This window comes from Nicotiana tabacum, chromosome 6 (assembly GCF_000715075.1).
Source record: "Nicotiana tabacum cultivar K326 chromosome 6, ASM71507v2, whole genome shotgun sequence".
Taxonomy (NCBI): Eukaryota; Viridiplantae; Streptophyta; class Magnoliopsida; order Solanales; family Solanaceae; genus Nicotiana; species Nicotiana tabacum.
The window spans coordinates 47,384,330-47,395,892 of NC_134085.1; the positions used below are offsets into that span (position 1 = coordinate 47,384,330).

The following is an 11,563-nucleotide window of genomic DNA, read 5'->3' on the forward strand; positions in this document are numbered from 1 at the left end:
GAAGCTAAAGAAAGGTTAAAGTTGAAAGATGAGTTGAGTAAAGAAAGCCTTAGAAAATTTAGAGTGTTATGAAGTGTAAATGAATGGAGTTGATGTGTATAAGTGAAGGTATATGCGACTAAACTCGCATCCATAATTACCTCGATAGCCGGCAAAAGTTATGCTGAATAGTGGGATGACGCGTGTTCGGAGCATTAAATGCGGAAAGACGTGCGTCTAATCAACCGTCAGAATCTTTTCAGAGGGAATCAGTGAAATTCCCACCAAAAAGAATATTTCTACCAACTTTTGGGTGATACAATAATATGACACCGGAAAGCAGGGCGGCTATCTGTATAGGTTAAAATATATTATGGTAAGTGATCGTATAAGGGAGCAACACATGGAGCCTAAGGCAAAGGATAGCTAAAACTGAAGGCAACTATTCCGTCTGTTGCCGGAGAGAGTGGTGCTCATAAAGATGAAATAAATTTCTGCTACCCGGTAGCATTTAATGAAGAAAATTCTACAACATTTAGTAAGTTGCCCGTTATAAAGAATTTGGCATTCTTGCCCGCCGTTACACATTCTTCAATGGCCCTCATAATTGACTTTAAAGAATGGATTGATCCTAGGAACTTGTTCCCTAGGTGCAACTATAAATAGTGAGCTCTATTATCATTGTAAAGAAGACGAACTTTCTGGCAAACTCGCACTACAATCTATTTCAAAACTTAATACAATTCTTCATGCTCTTTGATTTCATCGTTGTTGTGCCCAGAGACCCTATTCCCGAAACTACTGTTTATGCTATTTTTATCTTCATCCCAAGGTTAAGTATTGCATATTTATTTAATTCTTCTATTATTTCTAATATCAAATTAATTTACTTATCTAGAAACCACGTATAAATTCAATTGTACTGTTTTACGAGTAAACAACATGGTATGTCTTTTATATAAGATTTATTACTTAACAGTTTATTGAATAACACTAATTCTTTATCTATATTGATCACTTAATCATAGTAGATTACCATGATTTGGTGCTTGAGCAGGATCAAATAAATTTTTCCATGCTTGAAGTCTAAAGAGACCACGTAAGACATACCAGAGGTAAAGGAATCCACAATTGTTTTTCTCAACTGGATTTTTTTGTTGTTGTTGATTAATTCGACGAAGTGTGCTAGCACGAACGTATCCCATGATCACCAATCAAGTGGTATAACAAAATTGTCATTTAGAAATAGTACCAACGTCACATAATCAGTAGGGGTGGGCGTTCGGTATTTCGGTTCTATGTAAGAATTTCGGTTCGGTATTTCGGTATTCGGTTTATCAATTGTGTATACCAAATACCGTACCAAAATATTTCGATACGGTTCGGTATTTACTATTTTGGTTCGGTACGGTTTCGGTTTAACAATCAATGAATATTGAATAATCAATGCTAAATGCTAACGCCTAACAGTGCACAACTGCACATGCAGTCATGCACAATTGGAACTTGGAAGAGGAATCACAAATGCAGTTTTTTCAGTCAATGTTTGCACTTTGCACAACTGCACAATGTGCACAAGTTTGAAAACACTGAAAAGCCTGCACAATGCACACTGAAAACACTGAAAAATTTGCACAAATTTGGAAGAGGAAGCACAAATTTGCAAGTTTGCATCTACAGACAACAACTTCACAATCTGGCAAGTGGCAATTGCAGATGCAAACTTGCACGCCAGATCTGGCAATCAACTTATTAGTTAACACTTAACACTCACAGTGCAATAATAACACAGTCCAAACTTAAACACATGGCAGTTGAACACTTAAACTATTAAACAGTAAATTAAACTGCATATGCTAACTTGCACAACTGCAGTCTGCAGATGCTAAACACATTAACCCAGTGCAATAAAAACAGTCCAACAAATGCAGTGTTTGCACAATCGAAATTCTAAAGTGTTTGCACTTTGCACAATGTGCACAACTGCACAACTGCACATGGCTCATGGCTGAAAGCCTGAAACAAGAAAGCATATCATTCTGCAGACAACAATTTCACAATCTGGCAAGTGCAGATGCAAACTTGCACGCCAGATCTAGCAATCAACTTAATAGTTAACACTTAAAACTGACAGTGCAGTAAAAAGTTAAAAACACAGTCCAAACTTAAACTCATGGTAGCTGAACACTTAAAACTGTTAAACAGTTAAACTGCAGAAAGAATAGGCACAACTGCAGTCTGCAGATGCTAAACTGCAGTCCAAACTGCAGTCTGCAGACAACAAACTTGCGAACTTCTCCGTTATCTTCTTTCACCACAAAGTATTCCCAATTATCGGAGCGTTGAGCAGTAGCACGGGGCATGATTGCACTTGAACTTGAACCTAAAAAAAATATAAATCATATGTTAGAATATTATAGTTTGATGATAATAAAACAAAACTACAAACTATTAAGTATATCATTATCACCAAACAAATAGAGTATTAAACTTACCCCTCAAGATGCAAGTTGCAACTATACATCAAACAATGCTAGTAGTGCTTCCATTATTTTCCATATCTAAAGATAATACGACCAAATATGTCATACAAATGAAAAGGCATGATATATTATTTTGAATTAAAATACAAACAAAATATTAAAGCTTACCAAGCTCGAGTTCCTCAAGATACTTCAAGTCTTCTTCAACACTAATAGGATTCTTCTCTTCTCTAATCCAATCTTGAACACAAATAAGAGATTGCACACATTTAGTAGTCAATGAACTCCTAAATGAATCAAGAATACGGCCACCAGTGCTAAACGTGCATTCCGACGCCACACTAGAAATTGGAATTGCCAACACATCACGAGCCAACTCCGAAAGAATAGGAAATCTAGGAGCATGTGTTTTCCACCAACTCAAGATATCAAATTCTTCACTAAAAGGCTCTTGTTCTTCACTAATGTATTTATCCAACTCCGATTTAGCACCCCCACTTCCATTGTCTTCCTTTTGTTTCTTTAAGCTAAGCTTAGTCCTAATTTTTGATGCACTTATAACACTCCCACTAGGTGTATTAGATGTGTTGTTAGATGAAGTAGAACTAGATGGAGATTGAGGACAAGATTCGGTTGAATACTTTTTTAGATACTCCCCAAACAAAGAATTCATATAAGCATACACCTCAACATTTATTTTCTTCCCTTTTTCCTCCCCAAAAAGTTCTTCAAGTGCTCCCTCAACATATTCAAATTTGTTACGTGGATCCAAGACGGAAGCAATAAAAATTATTTTATTCATCTTTTTAGGCTCACCCCAATACTTCTTGAACTTTTCTTGCATTTGCTCAGCCATTTTTCTCAAATGCCCATCCTCACTAGCTAAACACATTTTCAAATGACAATAAAGTTCAGATACATCCTCAAAATGAGAATTACAAGTGACATAATGTGAACCTGAAACTTTTTTAGTTAGCTCGTGAAATCTTGCAAGAAACTCTATAACATTCCTCACATTCACCCAATCATCAGATTCAAGAGGACCTGCATTACCACCATCTTCACAAAGATGAGAACATTGATATGCAGAAAATCCATCATCAAAAAGATGCAACTTGTCAAAGGCTTTTTCAAATTGTTGTGCTGTATCCAACATCAAATAGGTGGAATTCCACCTGGTAGGAACATCCAAACACAACGTTTTGGTACATTCTACCTTTACATGTGCACAACACTGTTTAAACTTTAAGGTCCTTGCAGGCGAAGATCTCACATACCTCACAATATTTCTAACACGTGTCACAGAAGCATCAAGTTCTTTCATTTGAAGAAGCATTGTCCACAGTAATAGTGAAAACCTTGTCTAATTTCCATTCAAGCAAACAATCCCTAATAGCTTTAGCCATCTCTTCACCCTTATGACTAGTGATAGGGCAAAAATTAAGTATTCTTTTATGCAACTTCCAATCCCTATCAATGAAGTGGGCTGTCAAACACATATAATTTATTCTTTGTAATGAAGTCCAAGTGTCTGTTGTTAGACAAATTTTTGGATGTGCTTCTCTAAAAGAACTTTTTAGATTTTCCCTCAATTCACCGTAAACTTCATAACAGTTCCTTGTTATTGTTCTACGAGAAGGAATACGAAATAGTGGTTGAGTTTTTCTCATAAACTTTTTAAATCCTTCATTTTCTACAAAGCTAAATGGTAGTTCATCAGTAACTATCATCTCAATTAAGGCCCTCCTAACCACTTTTTGATCAAATTTCCAAATTGATCCTTCATCATTTTGACAAGATTGAAAATTTAGCTTTGTTTGACTATTATCTTCTGCAATTTTAAGTGGGTATTCTTTGCATCTAAGCAAATGATTCTTCAATCCTGTTGTTCCATTCTTAGATGAATTAGCAGCATAAGCTTGTTTACAATATCGACACCGTGCTTTCCCAACCCCATTAACCTCAAATTTATCAAAATGGTTCCAAACGTCAGACCTAGGTTGCATTGCTTTCCTTTTCTTGGAATCTTCACTATCAATGTTGTTGGTGTTACTATCTACCGTAATAGGTAAACTTTCAGTAGAACCAACATCACTTACTTTACTTGTATCTTCCATCTATACAAAATTAAACAAATATAAACATAAATTAACAATCAACAAATTAACTAATAACTACCTTGCTATCAATAACAATTAACTAATAAGTACCTCGCTACCTTACAAAATTAAACAAATACAAGTATTATCTACCTTGCTACCAAAGTAACATGAGTTTTCTTATGTGTGCACATTATAAGTCTAGGATTAGCATTTTCACTTTTCAGTGGTTTTTAGTTATCTTCAAGTATTATCATTTTCTGACTTTTTGAATATCAATAACAATTTCCTGTAACTTAGAATTTGCTTTAGAAATATTATTCTTGATAGTTTCTAAGGTCTTGATTACATCAATCATAATTGTTACACCAATTCTTGATAGTCACTGACAATAGAGCTGATGTAACACCATTGAGAACTCCAGCTCAGCTGAGAAGCTAAGAGAGTGACTAAATCTTTTCTTGAAATTCTAGAAGCCAACATACTAGAAGATACTGTATTTCATGATTTTCAAAGAGAGGAGTCTGCTATTGTTACTTGTTAGTTACTCATATGAATATGATATGGTAAAGTTCAAAATATCACACCTAAACAAGGTAATACAACCAAAAGAAAGAGTATTAACGTGATACAGATGATATTTTCCTACTAAAGGGAAAAGCTCGGAACATCAGTTCATTCAATCAGCAATACAACCAAAAGAAAGCGAAACATACCTTTGAAATTGAAATTGAATCGAGCTCGGTAGACTGGAACAGGACAACACTCAGCAGCGTCTTCGACACTTTGTTTGCCCGGAATCAAATCGAGCTGGAAATCGCCGCCTATAACCCTAAAATAGTTTGATGCAGAAAATCAGAAATTAAATCTCAACAAAAACCTCAGAGAGTAGTCGAGTACTGGGATGAGATCATGAGAATGAGATGAGACTTACAAAACTTACAAAAGTAGTGAAGTTAACCGGTGAAGATGAGATGAGACTCGAGCTCGAATGTCGACTGGTCGTAACTCGATTCGCAGACTGATATCCTAGAGTCGCAGTCAATTCTCGTCTTCTTTCTCGTTCTCGATGATATCTCCTAAGCAATAAGCACTGAAGGCTGAAGCAGTAAGCAAAGTAGCAAACCCTATCTCGATGATATCTCCCACTGGGCAAACGAAGTGTCGAAGAACACTAGTGTCTGATAGGGTAATCGTCTAATCGATTATTTGAGGCAGAAGATTGGGCTTGGGTTGGGAGTTGGGGAAGATGGGCCTGGCTGGGTGTGGGTGTCCGTGTGTCATGTGTGGCCGTGTGGGCCTATAAAATATGTAATTGGGTTTGGGCCAAATTTCGGTATTTCGGTTTACCGAAATAGTTAAATTATAAAACCGAAAACCGAACCAAAATACCGAAATACCGAAAATTCAGTACCGAATTAGACCGAAATACCGAAAAAACCGAAACCGAAATATCAAATTAATTTGGTTCGGTTCGGAATTCGGTTTTTCGGATTTTATGCCCACCCCTAATAATCAGTATCAGTTCTTGATTGCTATTTGATTATGTATGTTAATTGTGTTAATTTTGTGGTTTAATAAGTAGATGGTTAAGACTTAACCCTTCTGAAGCTTGGCAGCTGTGAGTTAAGTTACGTTCTCTCTTGATTTGCAAGTGGTAAAGGAAGGAGAAATGTCAGAGTAATACTTACCAATTAAGCATTATTATTCAAGATTCTTTGTCTTCTGTTCCTAAAATAAATGATATTAATATTTGCAATTAAAAAGAAGAATATATAGAAGAATGCGCACTTTAGGAGTTAAGGGCTAATTGGGGAAAAATTCAACTCTCTTGGGGGCAACATGCAATGCTTGTTACTTCTACAAGAGTTTCCACTATTGGAAGTAAGACAACAATGGGTTGGTGAAAAGAAGAAAGACTCCAAGAAAGAAAAGGAAATAGACATCTAAAAGCGGGCAACCTATGAACATAAGATTGTTAGGTCGAATAAAACAATGTATGAGATAGTGGAATGCTTTTAAAAGGTTATGAAAATCCATTTAACTAGAACTGTAGTTAGGTGAAATTAGAAGCAACCACGATTTTTTTATTTCTTTGTCTCACTTTCGATAAACAAGAAATTTTTTTTTACTTCTTGCGACTATATTTGGAGGGAGTTCCGAGTTATACATTCCTCTATGGCTTAATAGTTAATAGTAAGAGAGATCTGCTTAATAATATGGTTATGAACACCGATGTAGATAGGATCAGATACATATTGCTAATTCATAACATATATGAACATGCGTTCTTATTTTTCGATTTTTCCTGAAATATATATTCATCATCTTGGTCCCAACCTTATTTATAGGGGTGCAGCTAGAAGTCATGTATTGGTTCAGTTGAACTCAATATTTTTAGTTCAAATTGTGTATTTATATTAAGGAATTCACTAAATATGTATAAATATTAAATTCAGAACTCATTTACTAATACCGAATTGTGCTATCGTAAAATTTAGAACTCATAAAAATTAAATACCAATTCCGCCTTTACTTATTGATCCCTACTCGATCGAAGGTTCATTTAAACGTACGTCAATAGCTATATTGTTTATTATTTTCTATTTGTTTATGATCTAGCCTAACCCATCCGACTATGACCTTCAGGAAAGAAATTATGCTAAAAAAAACTCTAGATCATGTGTCTTAGCTAGGAATAAAAGTAGGTAGAGACGATTTGTTGGAAAATCAAAATAGCTAGGAGCAACAAAAGGTAGAGTTGTTGTAACGACCCAATCGGTTATTTTGAATATTTGTATTTCGTTTAGCTGTTTGAAATCTTGATTAATTTCATATGATGTATTATGACTTATGTGAGTAGTCGGTTTTGGTTTTTAGGTGATTCGAGATTGATTTGGAAGAATGGTTCTCAACTAGGAAGCTTTAAGTTGGAAGAGTTGACCAAGTTTAATTTTTGTGTATTTGACCCTGGATCGGAGTTTCAATGGTTTCGTTAGGTCCGGATGGTGATTTTGGACTAGGGTGTATGTCCGGATTTGCATTCGGATATTTCTTGAAGGGTTTGACATTAATTGGCAAAAGTTGGCAATTTCAAGGCTTGAGAAGTTCATAGGTTTGACCAGGAGTTGACTTTGATGATATCAGATTCGAATTGTGGTTCCGGTAATTGAAATACCTTCGTTATATCATTTGGGACTTGTGTGCAAAATTTGAGGTTATTCCGAGTTGATTTGATATGGTTCAGTACGAGTTTTTGGAAGTTGAAAATTAAAAAATTCATAAAGTTTGATTTGAGGTGCGATTAGTGATTTTGATGTTATTATGTGAGATTTGAGGCTTCGAATAGGTCCGTGTTATATTTTGGGACTTGTTGGCATATTTGGACGGAGTCTCGAAGGGCTCATGTGAGTTTCAGATCATTTCGAATGGATTATGCATTACTGATTGCTGGTGTCTCTGCAGTGCATCGCGATTGCAGAGCTAGGCTCACGATCGCGTAAAGGAAATTTGGATTGGATTGTTTTATCTCTTCGTATTCGCTAGTATTAAATTGCGTTCGTGGAGGATGTGGAACTTGAGCTTCGCGTTCGCATTGGTGAGGTCACATTTGCGCTGGTAAGTTAGGAGCTGGTGAATCCTTCTTCACGTCTGCGAGACGCAGGTTGCGTTCGCGTAGTGTGACGTCTGTGGGCATCGCTTTTGCGTGGGAATTGTCGTGAACGTGTAAGGCATATTATGGCAGTGCATTTTTTTGTTCATCACGAACGCGATGGTTCTTCCGCGTTCGCGAAGAGTATACCTAGAGCAGTGTATTAAGTACTCTATTTCAAAGGCTTTGCTCATTTATCACATTTTGGGTTGGGAAGCTCGGATTTAGGCAATTTTGGAGGCGATTTTCACTATATAGATTGGAATAAATATTTTCTACTCGAGTTTAATTATATTTTATGAATCTATGTTTGATTTTGGCATTTGGATTATTAATTTTAAAGAGAAATTGGTGGTTTTTGTCTAAACTTTTCTAAAGTGATTTTTTGAGTTTTGAACATCGATTCAGAGTCGGATTTGAGTGAAATTAGTATAGTTGGACTCATAATTGAATGAATTATCAGATTTGTAAGTTTGTGGGGTTCCGAGGTGCGGTCTGGGTTTGTCTTTTTGGTTGACTTTGAGTAAATGAGTAAAGATTCGACCTTTATCATTTGAAATTATTTCCTTAAACATTATTTGATGTTCTTGAGTTGCTTTTGGCTAGTTTCGAGCCGTTCGGATGTTGGTATGCGCAGGATGTCATTTTTAGAGTGTTGTTTGGCTTGCTCGGTGTTTGTTTTGGCTTTCTTGAGATAAGTATCTTATCTAAACTTGGTTGAGGCACTAGTTGTCTGAGTTATTTGTGATAGCTACGTGCTATGGGTGCGCATATGTGTGGGATTGAGACCATGTGCGAGCACATGGTATTTATCCATGCTCGGAGTAGTACTTAAGCTATAATATGCTTTGAATTGACTGTTAAGCTTTAAGCTATAATATTTTTCATATTTATAACATTGTTGTAAACTATTTGAGCCATGTTTGAGGTTACATAAAGGTTAATTTCCTGCATAAGCATGATAATTGCTATATCTATGATGCAATTGTCGATTTGAGCTATGATAGCATACTTTGCATATGCCAACACTTTAGCATGTCATTATACTAGTCCAGGAGCATAAAATCTGATATTCATTCATCATATACATGTGTTCTTGTATATTTCTTCTGTGTTATATGATTTGGATTGGATGCCTATGACTATGCGAATTGTGTTGTTATGCATGTGACCACGCCAGACGGATTGTGTTGTTATGCCTGTAACTACGCCGAGCGAATTGTGTTGTTATGCCTGTGACCACGCCAGGCAGATTGTGTTGTTATGCCTGTGATCACGTCAGGCGGATTGTAATATTGAGCATATGGCCACGCTAGACGGATTGTGATTATTAGCACGTGAGTTACCCGTGGGGTTAATATTGAGCCTGTGACCACGCCGAACGGATTATAATATGGAGCATGTGACTACGCCAGGATGATAGCACGTTGAATTGGTCGTGCTTGTATGTGGATACAGATCCATTCCCCTAGGGTTACCCTATCATGTTTCTCTGTTGATGGTGTACCCGTGGATTGTGAGAAACTGATGTGTTTCTGATTAATGTAAGCTCTGGGAGAGCTGGTTATTGTTATTAGGATCGTGTTGCACGCCGCAATAGACTGATATTTGATTATTGCATTTCATCTTTACTTGCAATTTTCTTGGTTGTTTACCTAATTTATTTACATACCTTCCTTATATGCTAGACTGTTGAATGAGTAGAACACTTTAGAACAAAGAATTGTGAGCACCAAGGTGGATTTACCTGTGTTTTTTCCTGATTTGATCATATATCTATTCTATACCTGTTGGATTTCAGAACTTGCACAACTGACTGGTGAGTATCATTCATAATTCTTGCTGCTATTACCTTGTCGAGTTTAGTTAGGATACTTAATAAGTACATATGGTCGGTTATACACGTTTGCACCTTGCGTGCAGATCTTGGAGTTGATGCTGCTGTGTATGGCGAAAACTGACATTGGAGATGTACCTGCATTTTAGTTATGGCTATCACTTGTCCTTGATAGCTTTAGATTCGAATTATGTTCATGTACATTCCAAACACATCTTATAGTTATTTCATTTTAATTTTATAAATTTAAGTCTTAATGGCTCATGACTTGTACTATCGGTCCCTGGATTGTTGTATAAAAGTTCAGTTATTTCATTATTTATTTCTCATTATTCTCATTTAAATTGTGCTGATTGTTAGTTGACTTATTTAACAAGTTGGGTTAGGTTTGATCATGATTAGTAGATTTTAGGTCGTGGGCTTTTTGGAAATTGAAGGAAAGACAAAGGCTGGCAATGCCACGTCAATTTCTACATCTGCTTTTGCCCATGCTTCTTTATGCTTTCTTATACATCTATGATATTCAATACTCATATTACTAGTTTACTACTAAAAGAGTAGCATGATTTAAAATCAGATTTTATAGTATATACCAATATTCCACAACTATATTTCCTTTAGTTATTTTATCTTAAAATAATGATAACAAAAATAAGAATAATATCAATAGTAAAGAGGTTATGGAACTTTTTTTGGGTCCAAAAAGGTCATGGAACTATGCTAAAGCTAGTGGCTAATAAATAATAATACAGGTGTGAATGGCCAGCATCACCTTATTCACCTTGCTTCTATTGTCACACGTGATATGTCTAATCTTCCTTGAAAAAGAATTATTCTTTTGAGATTATTAAAACCATAATGACTCATCATGAGATTTTAATAGTTTTTGGATTGAGTTACTTAGCTTCCTACGTATTATGCATATAAAATATGATACAAATCTTTTATGTATTATCGTAGTCAAGATATTGTAGGTAAAATATAAGATATGATTAGATCTTGTGAAAATGTAACAGAGCAGAAATCAAGTGAGGGTAATCGTAGCAGCCAGCGACATGAGAGTTGGCTTCCATGCAGATAGCTCAATACAAAGAAATTATAATTCAAGTGTAGTATTACGAGTTTACACTTTTAGCCACTTTGATTTTTCTGTTTCTTGTTGATCATGAACGAAAATAATCTGAGTTAAGTAAGTTGGAAATTGATGTTTATTGTAAGATCATGTTAACTTATCTTCGTTAAGTGATAATATGAGATGATGATGTGTATATTAACCACAATTAAATGAAAAAAAATTATATATGAATATAAGTCATGTATTTATTGATTTATTGTAAATATCACAAACGATAAAATATTCTCAGTTGGGAGAGAAGGATCATCCTCCAAGGTTCTCTTGCCTTGTGTTAAGAACAAGAAAAGAAAAAAGAAAAAAAGATGATTGTTGTACGTTTCTCCATTTGCCTAAGAAAGTAAAATTCAACGAGAAATAGAACAAAAACTAGCTTATGAG

At 35.5% G+C, this 11,563-nt stretch overlaps 1 protein-coding gene across 1 annotated transcript; it reads right to left on the minus strand.

The window, feature by feature from the left end:
* Positions 1–2,731: 2,731 nt before the first annotated feature.
* On the minus strand, positions 2,732–3,264 carry LOC142181799 (zinc finger BED domain-containing protein RICESLEEPER 2-like). The gene is made up of 2 exons (XM_075255346.1): positions 2,821–3,264; positions 2,732–2,749 (listed from the first exon to the last, which is right to left on the minus strand). The coding sequence occupies exons 1-2, from the start codon at positions 3,262–3,264 to the stop codon at positions 2,732–2,734; spliced, it is 462 nt and encodes a 153-aa protein (XP_075111447.1).
* Positions 3,265–11,563: the final 8,299 nt, after the last annotated feature.

Bases quoted from the DNA above. Each gene is read 5' to 3' on its own strand.
- LOC142181799 (XM_075255346.1), bottom strand. From the start codon at position 3,264: ATGAATAAAATAATTTTTATTGCTTCCGTCTTGGATCCACGTAACAAA.